This window comes from Carcharodon carcharias, chromosome 15, assembly GCF_017639515.1.
Source record: "Carcharodon carcharias isolate sCarCar2 chromosome 15, sCarCar2.pri, whole genome shotgun sequence".
NCBI classification, from domain to species: domain Eukaryota; kingdom Metazoa; phylum Chordata; class Chondrichthyes; order Lamniformes; family Lamnidae; genus Carcharodon; species Carcharodon carcharias.
Genome location: NC_054481.1, coordinates 13191121 through 13211498, shown reverse-complemented (window position 1 = coordinate 13211498; position 20378 = coordinate 13191121). Strand labels below are relative to the sequence as shown.

Below are 20378 nucleotides of genomic sequence, written 5' to 3'. Positions count from 1 at the left end.
AGCCAAAATTAGACCTTGGCATTTGTGAATCTGAGCTTCTGGACAAGTGTTGAACTTTTTTTTTAAAACTATTGGGGTACACATTGGAACCAGTGTGAAACTCCTGATCTTTCTGATGGCTGGCTGAAAACAATAAATTTTATAAAGAATACTGCACTGAAGCATGAGCAACACTATATCAGATTTAGTTGGATTGCAACACTTCACCTAACTTACATGGAACTGTAGATTTCCTGATTGTGAATGCACCTTTTGCAGACATTTTGATTAGGAACGCTCACTTACAGTTGGATGGAGATCCGTTATGCTAGATTTTGAGCCATTTTCATGATTCTCCTGGTTTTAATGAGGTGTGGGAAGTTTCTGGGCAGATGCATATAAACTGGTGTGATGTTTCCAGGACTGTCACTGACCTCATCTACTCTGGGGATATTCCTCCCACAGCTTCCAACCTGATAGTCGCCCAACCTCGGACGGCCCGCTTCCATCTCCTACCCAAAATCCACAAACAGAACTGCCCCGGTAGACCGATCGTCTCAGCTTGCTTCTGCCCCACAGAACTCATTTCTCGTTATCTTGACTCCCTTCTCTCTCCCCTTGTCCAGTCCCTTCCCACCTACATCCGTGATTCCTCTGACACCTTACGTCACATCAACAATTTCCAGTTCCCTGGCCCCAACCACCTCCTCTTCACCATGGACATCCAATCCCTCTACACCTCCATCCCCCACCAGGATGGTCTGAGGGCCCTTAGCTTCTTCCTCGAACAGAGGCCCGAACAATCCCCCATCCACCACTACTCTCCTCTGTCTGGCTGAACTTGTTCTCACACTGAACAATTTCTCCTTCAACTCCTCTCACTTCCTCCAAATAAAAGGTGTGGCTATGGGTACCCGCATGGGCCCCAGCTATGCCTGTCTCTTTATGGGGTATGTGAAACATTTCTTGTTCCAGTCCTACTCCGGCCCCCTTCCACAACTCTTTCTCCGGTACATCGATGATTACTTCGGTGCTGCTTCATGGTCTTGTCGGGACTTGGAAAAATTTATTAATTTTGCTTCCAATCTCCACCCCTCCATCATTTTCACGTGGTCCATCTCTGACACTTCCCTTCCCTTCCTTGACCTCTCTGTCTCAATTTCTGGTGATAGACTGTCCACCAATATCCATTACAAACCCACCGACTCCCACAGCTACCTCGACTACAGCTACTCACACCCCGCTTCCTGTAGGGACTCCATCCCATTCTCTCAGTTCCTTCGCCTCCGTCGCATCTGTTCCAATGATGCTACCTTCAAAAACAGTTCCTCTGACATGTCCTCCTTCTTCCTTAACCGAGGTTTTCCACCCACGGTCGTTGACAGGGCCCTCAACCGTGTCCGGCCCATCTCCCACGCATCCGCCCTCACGCCTTCTCCTCCCTCCCAGAAACATGATAGGGTCCCCCTTGTCCTCACTTATCACCCCACCAGCCTCCGCATTCAAAGGATCATCCTCCACCATTTCCGCCAACTCCAGCATGATGCCACCACCAAACACATCTTCCCTTCACCCCCCCCGGTGGCATTCCGTAGGGATCGCTCCCTCCGGGACACCCTGGTCCACTCCTCCATCACCCCCTACTCCTCAACCCCCTCCTATGGCACCACCCCATGCCCACGCAAAAGATGCAACACCTGCCCCTTCACTTCCTCTCTCCTCACCGTCCAAGGGCCCAAACACTCCTTTCAAGTGAAGCAGCATTTCACTTGCATTTCCCCCAACTTAGTCTACTGCATTCGTTGCTCCCTATGTTGTCTCCTCTACATTGGAGAGACCAAACGTAATCTGGGCGACCGCTTTGCAGAACACCTGCGGTCTGTCTGCAAGAATGACCCAAACCTCCCTGTCGCTTGCCATTTTAACACTCCACCCTGCTCTCTTGCCCACATGTCTGTCCTTGGCTTGGTGCATTGTTCCAGTGAAGCCCAACGCAAACTGGAGGAACAACACCTCATCTTCCGACTAGGCACTTTACAGCCTTCCGGACTGAATATTGAATTCAACAACTTTAGGTCTTGAGCTCCCTCCCTCATCCCCACCCCCTTTCTGCTTCCCCCTTCCTTTTGTTTTTTTCCAATAAATTATATAGATTTTTCTTTTCCCACCTATTTCCATTTTTAAATATTTTAAAATCTTTTATGCTCTCCCCACCCCCACTAGAGCTATACCTTGAGTGCCCTACCATCCATTCTTAATTAGCACATTCGTTTAGATAATATCACCAACTTTAACTTTAACACCTATGTGTTCTTTTGTTCTATTGTTGGTGACATCTTTTGATGATCTGCTTCTATCACTGCTTGTTTGTCCCTACAACCACACCAACCCCCTCCACTTCTCTCTCTCTCTCTCTCTCTCTCTCTCCGCCCCCCCCTACACACCTTAAACCAGCTTATATTTCAACTCTTTCTTGGACTCGAACTCAAGTTCTGTCGGAGGGTCATGAGGACTCGAAATGTCAACTCTTTTCTTCTCTGCCGATGCTGCCAGACCTGCTGAGTTTTTCCAGGTAATTCTGTTTTTGTTTAGGCCTCTAATTAGGTCTGGTGCACTGGCCCCCAGTATGCTACTGGGAGGCTGCCTCCAGGCAGTTTAAATTATCCCCCACCACCTGGAGGCTGACTGGAAATTTTTTTTTGAAAAAATACTTTATTCATAGAATATCTGGAAGAACGTTACAAAACATTTCTAAATAGCCATCCCAAAAAGTGCAATCAGATTCAACTTTTACACATGGATCACGAGGTGTTTCAACATAATCAATGAATATTACAATCATTTCAAGTGGTCATTACAGACAATCAGACAGCGGTATTGGAGTTATCACCATACATGATATTACACTCTGAGGTGCTTCAGTACAATTATAATACAATTAGTATTCAATACATACATTCATTGTGAGCCATATAGCTTGAGGGGTCTATACAATTCCCAGCCCCTCGGTGCACTATGGCAGAAAGGTCTTAGACAGCGACCTTTCCCCATTGTGCCTTTGCGTCCCTCAGCACATAGTCCTGGACCATGGAATGTGCCAGTCTGCAACACTCAGTCGGAGACAACTCTTTGCACTGGAAGACCAACATGTTTTGGGCAGACCAAAGAGCGTCTTTCACCAAGTTGATGATCCTCCAGCTGCAATTGATGTTTGTCTCAGTGTGTGTCCCTGGGAACAGCCCGTAGAGCATGTCACATAACTGCTCAGGATCAACCTTGACAGAAACCATTGCATCTCTCTCCAGACCACTGTTGCAAAGGCACAATCCACAAGGTGAACAACGGTCTCACCCACACCACAGCCATCTCAAGGGCAACGTGCAGAGGGTGCAAGACTCCTGGCGTGTTGGAAGGACCTGACAGGGAGGGCCTTTCTCACCACCAGCCAAGCTATGTCTTGGTGCTTGTTGGAAAGTTCTGGCGATGAGGCATTCTGCCAAATGACTTTGACAGTCTGCTTGGGGAACCATCCAACAGGATCCACCATCTCCTTTTCCCTCAGGGCCTCTAGGACATTATGTGCCGCCCACTGCCTGATGGACTCATGGTCAAAGGTGTTTCTCTGCATAAATTTTTCCACAAGGGACAGGTGGTACGGCACGGTCCAACTACTTGGAGTGTTCCGTGGCAGCGTTGCTAGGCCCATCCTTCGTAACATCAGGGACACAGAGAACCTCAGCACGTAGTGATACTTGGTGTTTGCATACCGAGGGTCTACGCACAGCTTGATGCAGGCCTGGAAAATGTCTCCTTCAATTAGGCCGCTTCCTTCAGCCCTCAACTACCTGCCAAGTCCAGTTGGCCCTTCTGCCCCCACCATCCCATCCCAACTCTAGGGCAGAATGGAGTGGGGTAACTGGCATGTAGGCCACATGCAGGTGTTTTTAGCACCTGCCCCCTTCTGATCCTGGCACTGGCAGTAACTAAAAGTCAAGCCCTTTATCTCTAAGATTGAGACCATTTGAACAGTAACTTCTGCCACTGCTTCCCTTTCCCAGAATCCCATTTGCTGTATTTGCATAATTTTCACCTTCAATCAATGCAGTCTTAATTGGAGATAATTATTTTTAAAAAGGGTCTGCATGTAAAGTGGAACATCATACTCCTGACTCATTAGGGAGTGCTTTCTGCAGTTGGGTTAAATTGCATTGTTGGAAACTATGTATGAGAAATTATTACTAGTTACTGTGGATCTAAACTGGTGTCTGATTTGGCAATGTTTGGTGGTAATGTCATGTTAATAACAAGGCAGCACCTTGCATTTCAAGTTTTCATAGATCATATCTTGACTGCAAAATTCATGAAATAATTTGGAGTTTTTTTTTGTTTTAAAACTCACTTGTTCCACATCTAGTTGAATAGATTGTGGCAGGATGTGGTTTTGCATCTGTGATTATCCACACATGAAGTTCGTGATCTCAGTTCTGCTGTTGAGGGTAGATACTGAGCAGAGGCCAGGTGCTCCCCCACAGGAAAATGGGACGGTTAGTCACTTAGAGAGACTTCTGTGCTCTTCCAGTTATGAAACGATATTTGAATAGTCCTGGTAGCAATCTTTCTATCTGCCCCTTTGATATGTTGACACAATGCAGATGTAGGTGGAGCATATTTGTGAGAAGGCATCAGCACCCAGTCTGTGAAAGTAATTGCGTTGCGCTGGATAGATGAACATGTGTCTGCATATTTGGCTTCCAAAGAACCCTTTCCAGCAGATTTGCCACCCCAAGCCTCTGGATTTTGTCACCTATACGATGGACACTTACCTTCAGTGGGATAGATGATCCTATGCAGGACAGATGGAGACACACCAATATTACAATTGCCCAATTGTAATGGCAACTCCGAGGTTTAGTCCAGCTACTGATTTAAGCTAAAACAAAAACAAAAATACCTGGAAAAACTCAGCAGGTCTGGCAGCATCTGCAGATAGGAGCACAGTTAACGTTTCGAGTCCGAATGACCCTTCAACAGAACCAAGTAAAAATAGAAGAGAGGTGAAATATAAGCTGGGACAAGTAGAGCTGGATAAAGGGCCAGTGATAGGTGGAGATAACCAAAAGATGTCATAGACAAAAGGACAAAGAGGTGTTGAAGGTGGTGATATCTAAAGTAATGTGCTAATTAAGGGTAGAAAGCCTAATTTAAACTCCCAGGTGCTTAAACACATACATTCTGTGAGGCTGCCTTTCCTATACTGCCTTCTCTTCCCTTAACATGCTGAATGGCTGGCACGTGTAACTACTGGAACACATTGCTTCAGCTGATTAAACTGGACATGTATGACTAATAGTTGTGTACTGTATCCCTGGAAATTGTTGCTAAAATTTAAGCTGTAAGGAAATAGGTTAGTCTGCTTTGAAGTAAACAAATAAATGTTGGAATTTTCCCTTCTTGAAAGAGTTTGGCAAACTGTCATACGTTTCCTATCGGTCAGTAAAGTGTGGCAATCTGGCAGCTTTTGCCATTACAGTAACAAGTTTGATTTGGCTCTTTATCTTTCGGGGGGTTTTTATTTTGTAAAACTGGAAGTTAAAGCTTTACTGTAATCAGGATCTGATCTTCAATGAGTTACTGTAAGCATTAGTAACTCTGAGGAAGAGTGAAATTATTCTGGTCATTGAATTCATTGTGCTTGTGAATGTGATTGAAACACTAAAGGAAGGAGGTAATCAAATAGGATAAAAGCAAAAAACTGCGGATGCTAGAAATCCAAAACAAAAACAAAAATACCTGGAAAAACTCAGCAGGTCTGGCATCTGTGGAGAGGAAGACAGTTAACGTTTCGAGTCCACATGACTCTTCAACAGAATTAAGGAAAAATAGAAAAGGGGTGAAATATAAGCTGGTTTAAGGGGGGTGGGGGGGGGGGGGCCGTAGGGGGGACAAGAACAGCTGGATAGAGGACCAGTGAGAGGGAATCAAATAGTTTGGAGGACAAATTTTATAAGCAATTGGTAGGGTGATGTTTTCAAATTGCAAGTCATTGGGCAAAAGCCACAAAAGTGGTATGCAGCTAACTCATTAGAAGAGTAAGGCACTGCTGTTTTTTTTTCTCTCCTTTCCACAATTAGCTGACTTTAATGTATTGGGAGAAAAATATAGGCTACAGCTATAGAATAAAATCATGGCAAGTAACCTAACATTTTGTAAATGTGAGCAGTTTAAAAAGGAAGAGCTTGCTTATTAAAGGTCCCACAAATTGCAATAACCAGTTATTGTGTTTGATAGTTGAGTAGTGATCGCCAGAACACTGGGCAAAATGAGTGCTCTTACTTGAAATGTGATCTTTGTCCATCTGAAACACCAGAACAAGCAAACTAGGTTCCTTTTATCACCTCATTTGAACTACCGATGAAACTGCAGCGCTCCAAATGCCAACTTGTTTTACATGCTGAAGCCTTGAGCCCCCTAAATTCAAGTGACAGCAGTACCAACTGAGCAATGCTTCTATTTAATCGTTTATGCAGCTGATATTCAAGTAAAACAGAACTTGGACTTCTCAACAGAAATAACCGCCGCTATTATTTATGTAACAAAATTGATTCTCTTTCTGAGTTTAAAAAAAACCTGTCTATTTCAGCCTTGAATATACTTAACGAGCCAGCCTCTCTGTGGTAAAGAATTCCACAGATTCACTACCCTCTGAGAGAAGAAATTCCTCCTCATCTCTGTCTTAAATGGGCGACCCCTCACTCTGAGATTATGCCAGCTGGCCCTAGACTCTCCCACAAGGGAAAACTATCTCTCAGCATTTACGCTATCAAGCCACCTAAGAGTCTTATATATTTCAATAAGATTGCCTCTCAATCTTCTAAACTCCAATGAGAAAAGGCCCAACTTACTCAACCTCTTCTCGTAAGAAAATCCCTCCATACCTGGGATTAACCTGGTGATGTTCTTTGGACTGCGTCCAATGCCAGTATATCTTTCCTTGGATAAGGGGACCAAAACTGTTCACAGTATTCTAGGTGTGGTCTAACTAGTGCCTTGTATAGTTTTAGTAAAACTACCCTACTTTCACACTCCATTCCCTTTGAAATACAAACCAACATTCCATTTGCCTTCCCTATTACCTCTTGAACTTGTATGCTAACTTTTTGGGATTCATGCATGAGGACCTCCAAAACCTTCTGTGCTGCAGCTTTCTGCAGTCTTTCTCCATTTAAATAATATTCAGCTCTTTTCTGATCTTCCTACCAAAGTGCACATCCTCACATTTTCCCTCATATTCCATCTGCCAAGTTTTTTGCCCACTCACTTAACCTGTAGAGACTCTGTCAACTTCATCACTTGCCTTCCCACTTATTTTTGTGTCATCCGCAAACTTGGTGATAGTACTTTCATTCCTTCATTCCCTCATCCAAGTCATTAATATATATTGTAAATAATTGAGGCCCCAGCACTGATCACTGTGGAACTCTGCTGATTACAAGTGGTCATCCTGAAAATGCCCCCCTTATCCCAACTTTGTCTTCTGTTAGCTAGTCGATCCTCTATCCATGCTAATATACTATCCCCAATACCACAGGCTCTTACCTTATTAAGTAGCCTTATGTGTGATACCTTATTGAACGCCTTTTGGAAATCCAAATATATTACATATACTGGTTCCCTTTATCTATCCTGCTTGTTATCACCTCAAAGAATTCTAATAAATTTGTGGGGCATGATTTTCCCTTCGTGAAGCCATGCTGACTCTGCTTGATTATATTATGCATCTCTAAATGCTCTGATATTACATCCTTTGTAATAGACTCTAACATTTTCCTAATGATGGATGTTAAGCTAGCTGGCCTATAGCTACATGTTTTTCTGTCTCCCTCCCTTTTTGAATAAACGATATTACATTGGCAGTTTTCCAATCTTCTGGGACCTTTCCAGAATCTAAGGATTCTTGGAAGATTACTACCAGTGCATCCACTATCTGTGTAGCTACTTCCTTTAATATCCTAGGATGCAACCCATCAGGTCCAGGGGACGTATTGGTCTTTAGTGCCATTAGTTTTCCTAGTACATTTTCTTTAGTGATAGTTATTGTGTTTATTTCCTCTGCCCCTTTTGCCCCTTGATTATTTAATATTTTTCGAAAGCTATTAGTTTCTTCTATTGTGAAGACTGATGCAAAATATTTATTCAACTCCTCTGCCATTTCCTGGCTCCAGATTATTATCTCCCCAGCCTCATCCTCTAAGGGACTCATGTTCACTTTGACCTTCCCAATCCTCTGGCTTACCACTAATCTTTGCCACGTTGTATGTTTTTTCTTTCAATTTGACACATTCTTTAAGACCATAAGACATAGAAGCAGAAATTAGGTATTTCGGCCCATCGAGACTCTCCGCCATTCAATCATGGCTGATAAGTTTCTCAACCCCATTCCACCGCCTTCTCCCCATAACCTTTGATTCCCTTACCAATCAAGAACCTATCTATCTCGGTCTTAAATACACTCAATGACCTGGCCTCCACAGCCTTCTGTGGCAATGGATTCCATAGATTCACCACTCTCTGGCTAAAGAAGTTTCTCCTCAACTCTGTTCTAAAAGGTCTTCCCTTTACTCTGAGGCTGTGCCCTCAGGTCCTAGTCTCTCCTAATGGAAACATCTTCCCCACGTCCACTCTATCCAGGCATTTCAGTATTCTGTAAGTTTCAATCTGATCCCCCCCTCATCCTTCTAAACTCCATTGAGTATAGACCCAGAGTCCTGAAACGTTCCTCACATGTTAAGCCTTTCATTCCTGGGATTGTTCTCGTGAACCTCCTCTGGACCCTCTCCAAGGCCAGCACATCCTTCCTGAGATACGGGGCCCAAAATTGCGCTCAATATTCTAAATGTGGTCTGACCAGAGCCTTATAAAGCCTCAGCAGCACATCCCTGCTTTTATATTCTAGTCCCCTCAAAATAAATGCCAACATTGCATTTGCCTTCCTAACTACTGACTCAACCTGCAAGTTAACCTTAAGATAATCCTGGACTATGATTCCCAAGTCCCTTTGTACTCCAGATTTCTGAATTCTCTCCCCATTTAGAAAATAGTCCATGCCTCTTCTTCCTACCAAAGTGCATGCCCTCACCCTTCCCCACGTTGTATTCCATCTGCTACTTCTATGCCCTTTCTCCTAACCTGTCCAAATCCTTCTGCAGCCTCCCCGTCCCCTCAATACCACCTGTCCCTCCACCTATCTTTGTATCATCTGCAAACTTAGCCAGAATGCCCTCAGTTCCTTCATCTAGATGATTAATGTATAAAGTGAAAAGTTGTGGTCCCAACACTGACCCCTGCGGAACTCCACTAGTTACCGGCTGCCATCCTGAGAAGGACCCCCTTATCCCCACACTCTGCCTCCTGCCAGACAGCCAATCTTCTATCCATGCTAGTACCTTGCCTCTAACACCATGGACTGTTATCTTACTGAGCAGCCTCCTGTGCGGCACCTTGTCAAAGGCCTTCTGGAAATCCAGTAGATAACATCCATTGGCTCTCCTTTGTCTACTCGTTACCTCCTGAAAGAATTCTAACAGATTTGTCAGGCATGACCTCCCCTTGATGAAACCATGCTGACTTTGCCTTATTTTACCATGCACTTCCAAGTATTCTGAAATCTCATCCTTAATAATGGGCTCTAAAATCTTACCAATGACCGAGGTCAGGCTATTGGGCCTGTAATTTCCCGTCTTTTGCCTCACACCCTTCTTAAACAGGGGGGTTATATTAGTGATTTTCCAGTCCTCTAGCACCCTTCCTGACTCCAGTGATTCCTGAAAGATCACCGCTAACGCCTCCACTATCTCTTCAGCTTTCTCCTTCAGAACTCTGGGGTGTAATCCATCTGGTCCAGGTGATTTATCCACCTTCAGACCTTTCAGTTTTCCTAGCACCTTCTCCTTGGTAATGGCCACTATACTCACCTTTGCCCTCCCGACTCTCTTGAACATTGGGGATATTACTCTTGTCTTCCACCGTGAAGACTGATGCAAAGTACCTATTCAGTTCCTCTGTCATTTCTTTGTTCCCCACTACTACTTCTCCAGCGTCATTTTCCAGTGGCCCAATGTCCACTTTTGCCTCTCTCTTACCCTTTATATATCGAAAAAAAAAATTCTTGCAATCTTCTTTTATATTACTAGCTAGTTTACCCTCATATTTAATCTTCTCCCTCCTTATTTCTTTTTTAGTTGACCTCTGTTCGTCTTTGTAGCCTTCCCAATCCCCTGGTTTCCCACTGGTCTTAGCAGCATTGTATGCTTTCTCTTTAGCTTTTATACTGTTGCTGACTTCCCTTAGTTGCCTTGTCCTCCCTTTAGTATGCTTCTTCTTGCTAGGGATGAATTTTTGCTGTGTCTCCCAAACTACTCCCAGAAACTCCTGCCATTGCTGTTCCACTGTCTTTCCTGCTAGGCTCATCTCCCAGTCAATTCTGGCCAGCTCCTCCCTCATGCCTCTGTAGTTGCCTTTATTCAACGTAATACCGTTACATCTGATTCCAGCTTTTTCCTCTCAATTTGCAGGGTGAATTCTATCAGATTATGGTCACTTCCTCCTAAGGGTTCCTTCACCTTAAGCTCCCTTATCAAATCTGCCTCATTACACATCACTAAATCTAGAATTGCCTGTTCCCTAGCGGGCTCCACCACAAGCTGCTCCAAAAAGCCATCTCGTAGCTATTCCACAAATTCCTTTTCTTGTGATCCACTACCAACCTGATTTTTCCCAGTCTCCTTCATATTGAAATCCCCCATGATCACTGTAACCTTGCCTTTCTTACACGCCTTTTCTATCTCCTGGTGTATCTTGCGCCCCACATCCTGACTACTGTTCGGAGGCCTGTACATAACTTCCATTATGGTTTTTTCACCTTTGTGGTTCCTCAACTCTACCCACACAGATTCTACATCATCTGACCTTACGTCATTTCTTGCTATCGATTTAATTTCATTACTTACTAACAAAGCAACCCCGCCCCCTCTGCCAACCTGCCTATCTTTTCGATAGGATGTATATCCTTGGATATTTCGCTCCCAGTCCTGAGCCTCTTGCAGCCATGTCTCCGTAATGCCCACCACATCATACCTGCCAATTTCAATCTGAGCCACAAGCTCATTTACCTTATTTCGTATACTGCGTGCATTCAGATGCAACATCTTCAGTCCTGTATTTCCCGTTTCCCCCTTCTCATTGTTGTCTCTTTTATCTGATGTGCTTGAAGTTAAATTCTTAGCCCTTTCCAAACACTCTGTCCTATTTTGTGTTCTGGAGACTTTAATAGCCTCTCCTGGACTCTCCTTTTCAGTTTTTTCATAATTTTCCATGAAGTTGAATCCACCCACCCAGATGCTAACCTGCTGCTTTGTTTCTCATTAGTCATACTTCTTGGAGTTTTACCCTTCCCTTTCCCCCCACTTTCTAGTTTAAAGTCCTGTTGACCACCCTATTTACCCTTTTTGCTAGAACATTGGTCCCAGATTGGTTCAGGTGGAGACCGTCCCAACAGTACAGATCCCTCCTGTTCCAATACTGATGCCAGTGCCCCACGAAATGGAACCCCTGTTTCCTGCACCACTCCTTTAGCCACGTGTTTACTTCCCTTATTCTCGCGTCTCTATGCCAATTTGCACGTGGCTCGGGTAGTAATCCAGAGATTATAACCCTTGAGGACCTGTTCTTTAATTTAGTTCCTAGTTTCTGATAATCCCCAAACCCAGGTCCTATTTCCTAGTCTTACCTATGTGATTTGTCCCGATGTAGACCACAACAACTGGATCCTCTCCCTCCCTCTCCAATATCCTTTCAAGTCGGTCAGAGATGTCCCTCACCCTGGCACCGGGCAGGCAACATACCATTTGGGACTCTCGATCCTGCTTACAAAGGATGCTATCAATTCCCCTAATTATAGAATCCCCTACAACTACTACTTGTCTTTTTGCTCCCCCCCTCTTCATGGCACCGTGGCACAGGAGGCCATTCGTCAGCCGGCTCATCCTCCCTACAGCCCTGTTCCTTAGCCACACAGGGAGCAAGTACTTCATACCTGTTGGACAATGTCAAGAGCTGAGGCTCCTCTGTTCCTGAACACAGGATCCCTCTACCTGCCTCACTTGTAGTCACACCCTTCTGATCCTGACCACTGACCGAACTTGAGGCACTTGATCTACCGGGTGTGACCGCCTCCTGAAACAAAGTGTCCAGGTAACTCTCCCCCTCCCGGTTGTGCTACAGAGTCCGGAACTTGGACTCCAGCTCATCAATTCTGAGCCTGGGGTTCCTCCAGCAACCAACACTTGCTGCAGATATGGTCACTGTGGCTCGCAATGGGATCTGCCAGCTCCCATATCATACAGCTACAACACATCACCTGCCCAGCCACCTCTAATTAGTTAATTAATTTATTAATTAGCTTTGCAGTGTGTTTTTTTACAAATTTGGTGCAGATTTCCTGCCAACCATTCAGGTCACAGCTTTCCTGTGCCATCACTTTTTCAGTTTTGGCTTCAGTTACTCTGTGCCCTGAGGTCACCGCTCCGGTGCTCCTCCCTCTGAGTCTGCTCCCTGGAGACAACGCCGCGAATCCCTGAGGTAAGCTAGATTTATACTCACCGCTCCGGTGCTCCTCCCTCCAAGCCTGCTCCCAGAATTTACTCGCTAATCAGTTGCTTTTTTTTTAAAATCCACTTTCAGAAGAGTGTCTGTTGCAGGCCTGGGGCACTCCTGAAGGCACTGCCTCTTCATCTCTTTAGGTTTGAGGAGGGAGGGAAGGCTGGAAACACTACAGCAATGTAATGTTTGGGGCTATTCCGTTCTTTGACAGTGGGTCCTCCTCGATTCCCTCCTGAGTCGCGGTGACTTCTCCCAGAATGCTTCAGTCACTTCTCACCAGCGCCCTCTGTTGGATGCTGCTCTTCCTGTTGAGTGCAAGAGTCCTTCTCCTCGATTCCCTCCTGAGTCGCGGTGTCTGCGCTGACTTCTCCCAGAAGGCTTCAGTCACTTCTCACTAGTGCCCTTTGTTTAACTGCCTTGGTTAACCATGATTGGTTTATCCCCTTCCTAGAATTCTTCTTCCTCACTGAGATATATCTTCACCAAAATCTTGGTGAAAGAGATAGGCTTTAAGTTGTCATAAATGGGAAAAGAAGTAGTAAGGTGAGCAAGGTTAGGGAGGGAATTCCAGAGCTTGGGGGCCAGGCAGTTGAAAGCACAGCTGCCAATTGTTCAAATTGGAGGAGTGCAAATATTTTGGGGGTGCAAAGATGTTTCAAGGGAATTTGGAGAAGCTAAGTGAGGGAGAAAACTTGAGATGGGAAACAATGTGGAGAAATGTGAAGTTTTCCACTTCGCAAGGAAAAACAGAAATATGGAGTATTTTTTAATGTTGAGAGGCTAGGAGGTGTTGGAACTTCAAAGCGACTTGGATGTCCTTGTTCATGACTCACTGAAAGTTAACATGCAGGATTAAGAAGGGAAATAGTATGTTGGCCTGTATTAGAAGAGTATTTGAGTATAGGAGTAAAGATGTCTTATTACAATTATATAGAGCCTCTGTGAGACCACATCTGGAGCCTTGTGTGTGTAGTTTTGGCCTCCTTACCTAAGGGAGGATACACTTGCGGTAGAGGTAGTGCAATGTAGGTTCACTAAATTAATTCATGTGATGGAGGGATTGTTCAATGAGGAAAAATTAAATAGACTGGGCCTGTATCCTCTGGAGTTTAGAAGAATGAATGGTGATCTCATTGAAAGATACAAAATTCTTACAGGGTAGATGCAGGAAGGATGTTTCCCCTGGCTGGGGAGGTCGGGAAGCAGGGTACACAGTCTCAGAATAAGGGGCAGGCCATTTACAACTGAGATGAGGAGGAATTTCTTCACTCAGAGGGTGGTGAATCCTTGGAATTCTCTCCCCTGGAGGACTGTGGAGGCTTAATCATTGAGTATGTTCAAGACTACGATCAATAGATTTCTACATATTAAGAACAAGGGATATGGGGGTAGTGCAGGAAAATGGTGATGAAGTATAAGATGAGCCATGATCTTGGTGAATGGCAGAGCAATCTCGAAGGGCTGAATTGCTGACTCCTATTTCTTATGTTTATAGGGAGACCTTCTCTCCTCAAAGGCTACAGAAATGGGGAGGGGAGGAGTGTGGAGAGATTTAAAGCAAAGATAATCTTAAAATCAAGGTTTTTTTTAACCAGGAGCCTATGAACGTCAGTGACCACAGGGATGATGGCTAAATGGGACTTGGTGCGAGTCAGGGCATGACAGTTGAGACTTGGATAAGCTCAAGTTTATGGAAGGTGGAAGATGGGATGCTGATCTGGAATAGCCAAGTCTAAAGGCTATATAAGGGTTTCACCAGCAGATGAGCTCACACAGGTGGAGTTGGGTGATGCTGCGGAGGTGGAAATGAGCATTCCAAGTGAGTGCAGATGGTTCATCAGGGGTGAAATGTGACACCAAGGTTGTGACCAGTTTGGTTCAGCTTTGGACTGTTGCCTGGGGAACAATCTGTTGCTAGGGAATGGAGTTTGTGGTGGGGACAGAAGATCAGGACATTGGTCTTCTACATCCATAGGTTGAGAAAGTTTCTGCTTATTAAGTACTAGATGTTGGACAAGCAGCCTGATAACTTAGAAACTTTGAAAATATCAAAAGAGATGTTGGTGTGATTGAGCTGGTGTTGTCAGTATACATATGGAAACTGACATTGTTCTTGGATAAATAATTAAATAAATCATTCCATATGAGGTATTGTCAACTTATTGCTGGGTAAGAAGCTGAATTGGTGTTCTTTTTACTGGTCCTCGTCATCATAGAATTTTACCATGGGGCAGTTAGCCATTTGGCATACTATGCCTGTCCCTGTTCTTTGAGCGCTATCCACTTAGTCCCAATCCCTTGTCCTTTCATCATAGCTATTTTTCAAATTCTTATCTACTTTCGTTTAGTATGAATTTTGCTTTGGCCACTGGTTTGCTAGGACATTTCAAATCTCAATAACCTATATTTAACATGCTGGGGTACCACAAGGAACCAAATTAGGCCCTGTCATATTTTCAGCCATCGCTAAAATGTCTGTGGTGAGACCACCATGCCTATTCATCGCTATAAATATGTGGACGGCTAGACCCTCTTGGAGTATTGTAACCAAGGCGACACATCTTGCCTGCAAGGGGCAATCACTTTGTTGAGTGAATGTCAATAGTAAATCATATGAGATTGAACCCTCCAAAAGGGTACAATGCTATGGAATTGTGCTTCATATGCAAACCCCCAGCCCTTTCCCTGACCCTCCTCTTATCAACTTGGGTGATATTGTGATAGTTTAATGCACTTTGTTGCACAATTAGGAATCTGCATTCAAAAATGATCTCAAGTGGGATTACCAAGTGTGTAAAATGTTTTGAGAAGAAATGGAAGACTTCACATGCTACACCTTCTCAAGCATCACAACGTTTCTCAAACTGATTTGTTTACTGTGTTTGATAGTTATGTAAGACCCAATGCTGTACATAACAAAGAGTATGTGAACAAGCTTGAAAGCATTCAGTAACGAGTGCTGAAACTCATCCTAGGTAACGTGTACCAATCTAGTCTGATACAAACAACTGAATATGTTACCTTGCTGAAAGGCAGAAAAAACTCTTTCTGGACTTTGCTAGAAAACTCTTTAATGCCACTTCCGGTTACCACTATCTCTTGCCACAGCAACACAAAGGTAAATGTGATAGAATTAAGGTGAAAAGACACCAATCCACAAATAAGATATTGAATGAGTAGATTACAAGACAGCTTACTACCCTGCTTTATAAAACTTACATTTTGTAAATGACTGTAGATTCAGCAATCCAACCTGACCTCATGAACTATGGACGTAAATATAAAATCCAGAGTGTAGTAGATCTTTTATTTTTATTCCATAAGTTAAGGAGACCTGCATTTTGCAATGTATTGTAATCATTTCAGCGTGCAAATAATTATAATTGTGCTATTTGTTTATTATTTTATACATTTTTTATATTTAATTGTCTATAACTGTCATGAATTATGATTACTTGTTTCATTTGTATTGTCATCATAATTCAGCATTAAAGAGTTTTCTAGCAAAGTTGAGTTTTTTCTGCCTTTCAGCAAGGTAACATATTCAGTTGTTTGTGTCAGACTACATTGGTACAAGTTACCTAGGATGAGTTTCAACACTCATTACTGAATGCTTTCAAGCTTGTTCACATACTCTTTGTTATGTACAGCATTGGGTCTTACATAACTATCAAACACAGTAAACAAATCAGAGTAGTTTACTGTTTGAACCATTGTACAGTGGTATTTGCCTACTTCAAAAATGCTTGCCCAGACTTGAACAGAAGAAGCCATGCTGAAAGGCTTGTAATTGACATGCTGTCGTACATTAGGTATCTTCAACCATGACTGCCCACAAAGAAAACAATAGATCAGTTTGAGTAAAACAATTTGATTAACTGGACGCTTTCGAAATGGCGCACTGGTCAGGGACTGTACAGGTTGGGCATCCAAAATCCGTTTTGGTCCTGTGGTGCTGGTTTGTGGACATCATTAGATGTACCAAAAATACTTTTTACTTTAAGAATGAAAGGCCCTACTTAGACCAAGTAAAGTTTTTGTGCATTTTGACTGCATTTTGTAGAGTCTTAGTTGCAATGGTAGCATATGGTTTGATATGTGATGTTGCCAACCCTCTTTCATATTATGCAGCTTATGTGATAACACTTGTTTGTATATTACTTTAATTTTGTTAATTGAAATTCAAGTTTAGTCACTGAAATATTTGAAAATTGCTTTTTACATTGGATAGCTTGTTAAAGGTATCCTAGTTATTTTATTCGTTGGAGTAACATGCTTCACTTAACGCTGAGATGGCTTAGTGGCTTTCAAAGCTGATATCCACTCTACATTTCATAGCAACATTAGAAGCATCTTATGTGATCAGTTAAGTACTTGAGTGCATTTTTATGCTTGTAAAACCCTTGAGTAATCTGGATGTCTTTGTTTTTCAGCATTCCATATTGCATTCATCAAATACCCATTGAACAGCTGTGAATTAAAGATATTGATAACTATTCTGCACCTCTTAAATTTATGAATGAATTGGGTTATTGCACAATTTAACATGCTGTGCATATACTTTTTTCTCAAATGATGCAATCCACCAAGTGTGCCATCAGCAGTGCTAATCACATGCACAAGAACAATGTGCATTGGTGTGTGATGTTCTTGGATTATGCCCTGTATGGGTCACAATGCACATTAGTTCTTCTGACATTTGACATGTTTGCAGGATGACAGATACAGGCAGTTATAGAACAAACATGGAATATTGTCCATTGTTCTTCAAGGTGAGAAACCTTTTACCTAGCAGTTCCAAAGAAGTGCTAATAACAGTAAAGCCTAAAAATTACCAATGCTAATGGTTCACACTAAGTGCATTCATGTGACAATTTTAACTTTAATGCAGATTCCCCGACATTTATTTTAAATAGGTTGTCACCTTTGTTGAAAAAGTAAACAAAAGAATGCTGTACAATCTTGTTAACCACTCATCCCCTAAGACCACCAAAGTCATTTATAGGCTTAATTGTATTTTTGAATTTAAAAGCCATGTTATGCCAAAACATCAATTGACAGTGTTAATGGTATGGTAAAAGCTTCTCTTTCGCAATGTACAGTATTAAAAAAGCACGATTCTTGTGGGTGGCTATTGCTTTACCTGGCATTTGAGAATTTGCAGAATTTTTTGATTTTTATTTTACAAACCGGTTCAAAATTTCAATTTATTTTTGCTAGATGTCTGCAAGCATTCGATGTTTCACAAAACCTGTAGAAACGTTGGAGAGATCTCTTGAGATTAGTCGACACAAGGGGAAAAAGAAACTGCAGAAAAGGCCAAACTATAAAAATGTGGGTGAAGAAGATGAAGAGGAGAAGGGGATGGAAGAGAAAGATGACGACACAGAAAAGCTGAAAGGTACAGAGTCTAGTGCAAAGGGCATCAAGACAAGTGGGGAGACTGAAGGTGAGTGTAGCACTAACTAAAAGACTGGTACTTCCCCTCACTTTCCTACAGTCCAGTGATTGTTCAATATCTTTGCTTAAGTGTATTCAAATTTCCAAGGCCAAATTATTTTGAGAGTTTATAAAATTGAAGGAGGATAATCACTTCTTGATTAAACCTGAACTAAAAAAAGAAAATGCTGGAAATATCATGTAGGTCAGGCAGCATCAAGTTGTGACAGAGAAAGACAAATTCAGGAAGTATGCACAGTAATGATATGTATATATGATATATTTACTCCTGCCTTCAGTGATGTAAACTCTTTCAAATACTTTGGCTAAATTCCCCTTTAAAGTACAGCAGAAATCATCTTAGCAGATTGTTGAAAACTAAACTTGATCAGCTAATGTTGAGGTTTTGTGTGTACTTGACGAGTTAGCAGCAACATCATAAGTAAATTGATAAAAGTAATCAATGTCAAAATCTAACATGTACATTAGATTACGGGATATCTAACAAATTTTCTGCTGTGGTTCTTTTAAAGGGAGTAAATTTTATTATGTTATAAATGATGCTTCTCTCTTTTATTTGCAATGGCATTAATATGCACTAATGCTAGAACAGACTAATGCTGTGCTAATATAATCTTGCCCCAGTTGCTGCAATGATCTATTCAAAAGCGCACATGCCTGCAGAAAAATGGGTTAACAGAATCTAGCTGTAACCTGAAGAAAGCATGTTTGTTGGAACAGTATTGTACCTTTTTCAATAGGAAGTTCTGTCTAACACTCAAATATCTTTATTTTCAATTAAATTTCAAATGCATAGGGCGATCATGATTTGTTTGTAGAATTTTAAAGCATAGAAACAGATCATTTGGCCATGCGTCCTAGTGTTTTCAAGCTACATGAGCCGTCTAGTTCAATTTCCACGCCCCCCCCCGCACCTTTCTCTCTCCCTCCCTCCCTTCTCTCCCTGCCCCCCACCCCCCCCCCCCCCCCCCCCCCCCACCCCCTCTCTCTGTATACACTTCAATATTCTTATGAAACCCAGCTGTCATAGGACTTGAAGCCACAGCCTTTCAGTTGCCCCTACACAGTGAACTATAGATTAAAGCTCACTGAACCAAACTAAACTTAAAAATAGAGAGTGTAAACCATCCTAGAAACAGTGCTTTTACACATGAACAGATTTTGAAATGCACTTGTGTAAATTGCTTACATAGGTCATTTCACCTGCGCAGGGAAGAATTATTAACCTGCACTGAACTAAAAATGGTTTGTGTACATAGGAATAAAATGTTCTTAAAAACCTATCCATGGAGTTGCATGTACTTTCTCTCACTTCTCTGTTTAGGCCTCTTATTTCAATTTGGCCTTCTACAGTGAAGTCAGCAGGCAAACAATCTTGCAACTTCTCAGTAGATGAGTCTGCTTTTCCTTTCCCACCACCTGTTGATAAGACGGGGGAAATTACTTCTGTCATTTTATTTAGTTAATTTTGTGCAGAGCATCAATGTTGTCCTTTCAGAAGCAGGTTGATTCTCAAGACCTATTTCAGTTAAGGCCAAAAACAGCTAAGAGTTAAGTCTTATCTTGGGTGAATTTGAACCTTTTTTAAGAAGGCAGCTTTGCAGACATGATTGGAATAATAATTCTATTGTATAGTAAGGAAATGAGGTGCTTGACTGATGTAGGGTGAACCTTGTATAGCTATCCCTCGGGGGGGGGGGAAACATGTTATGAACCATTGTATACAGGACAAAACTTTTGCCATTATGAGCCATTGTATACAGAACTTTGTTTATTGATGGTTTTGAATGCCATGTAAATGTAGGACTGTATGGGGATTTTAAAGCAAGTACCTTAACTGTTGTTAGAAGTGGAGACCCTGAAAGACAAGGTAATAAAGAAACACACAACTTTGTTTTATGCTTCATTATTCTCTCCATTCTAAGTAACTGCAATCCAACTTACTCCACTTCCTCTGCCAACAGAAAAATAAAAGCCCTACACCATTAGCAGAGTGCGTTTTTCAGCAGTTCAAAAAATAGGATTATATAAACTGAACTAAAGTCATCTTTTTCTTAAATGTGATCTATCTCGTGATAGTTAGCATGCCTATTTTAAGTTGTAGTGTCAGCTTTGAAAAACCAACACCACTTATTTATGATTCTACAGTGGAACAAAATGGCAGCGTTGAAAAGCGGGATGGGTGGAACCTTGAAAAGAGATCTGACACTTCTTATAACACACATGTTGTTTGCTACTTGTTTTTAAGTGCCTTTGGAGTTAACAATATGGACACACAATCC

At 42.5% G+C, this 20378-nt stretch overlaps 1 protein-coding gene across 11 annotated transcripts in view; it reads left to right on the top strand.

The window, feature by feature from the left end:
* Window positions 1-20378, top strand: part of clec16a (C-type lectin domain containing 16A) — a 290561-nt gene that overhangs the window by 61640 nt on the left and 208543 nt on the right. For 9 of the 11 annotated variants that reach the window (XM_041207280.1, XM_041207276.1, XM_041207277.1 and 6 more), the window contains one exon: window positions 17857-18085. In XM_041207280.1, coding sequence (XP_041063214.1) covers window positions 17857-18085 — 229 coding nt within the window. The remainder of the gene's footprint in view (window positions 1-17856; window positions 18086-20378) is intronic. The other 2 variants (XM_041207278.1, XM_041207279.1) reach the window with 1 other exon arrangement.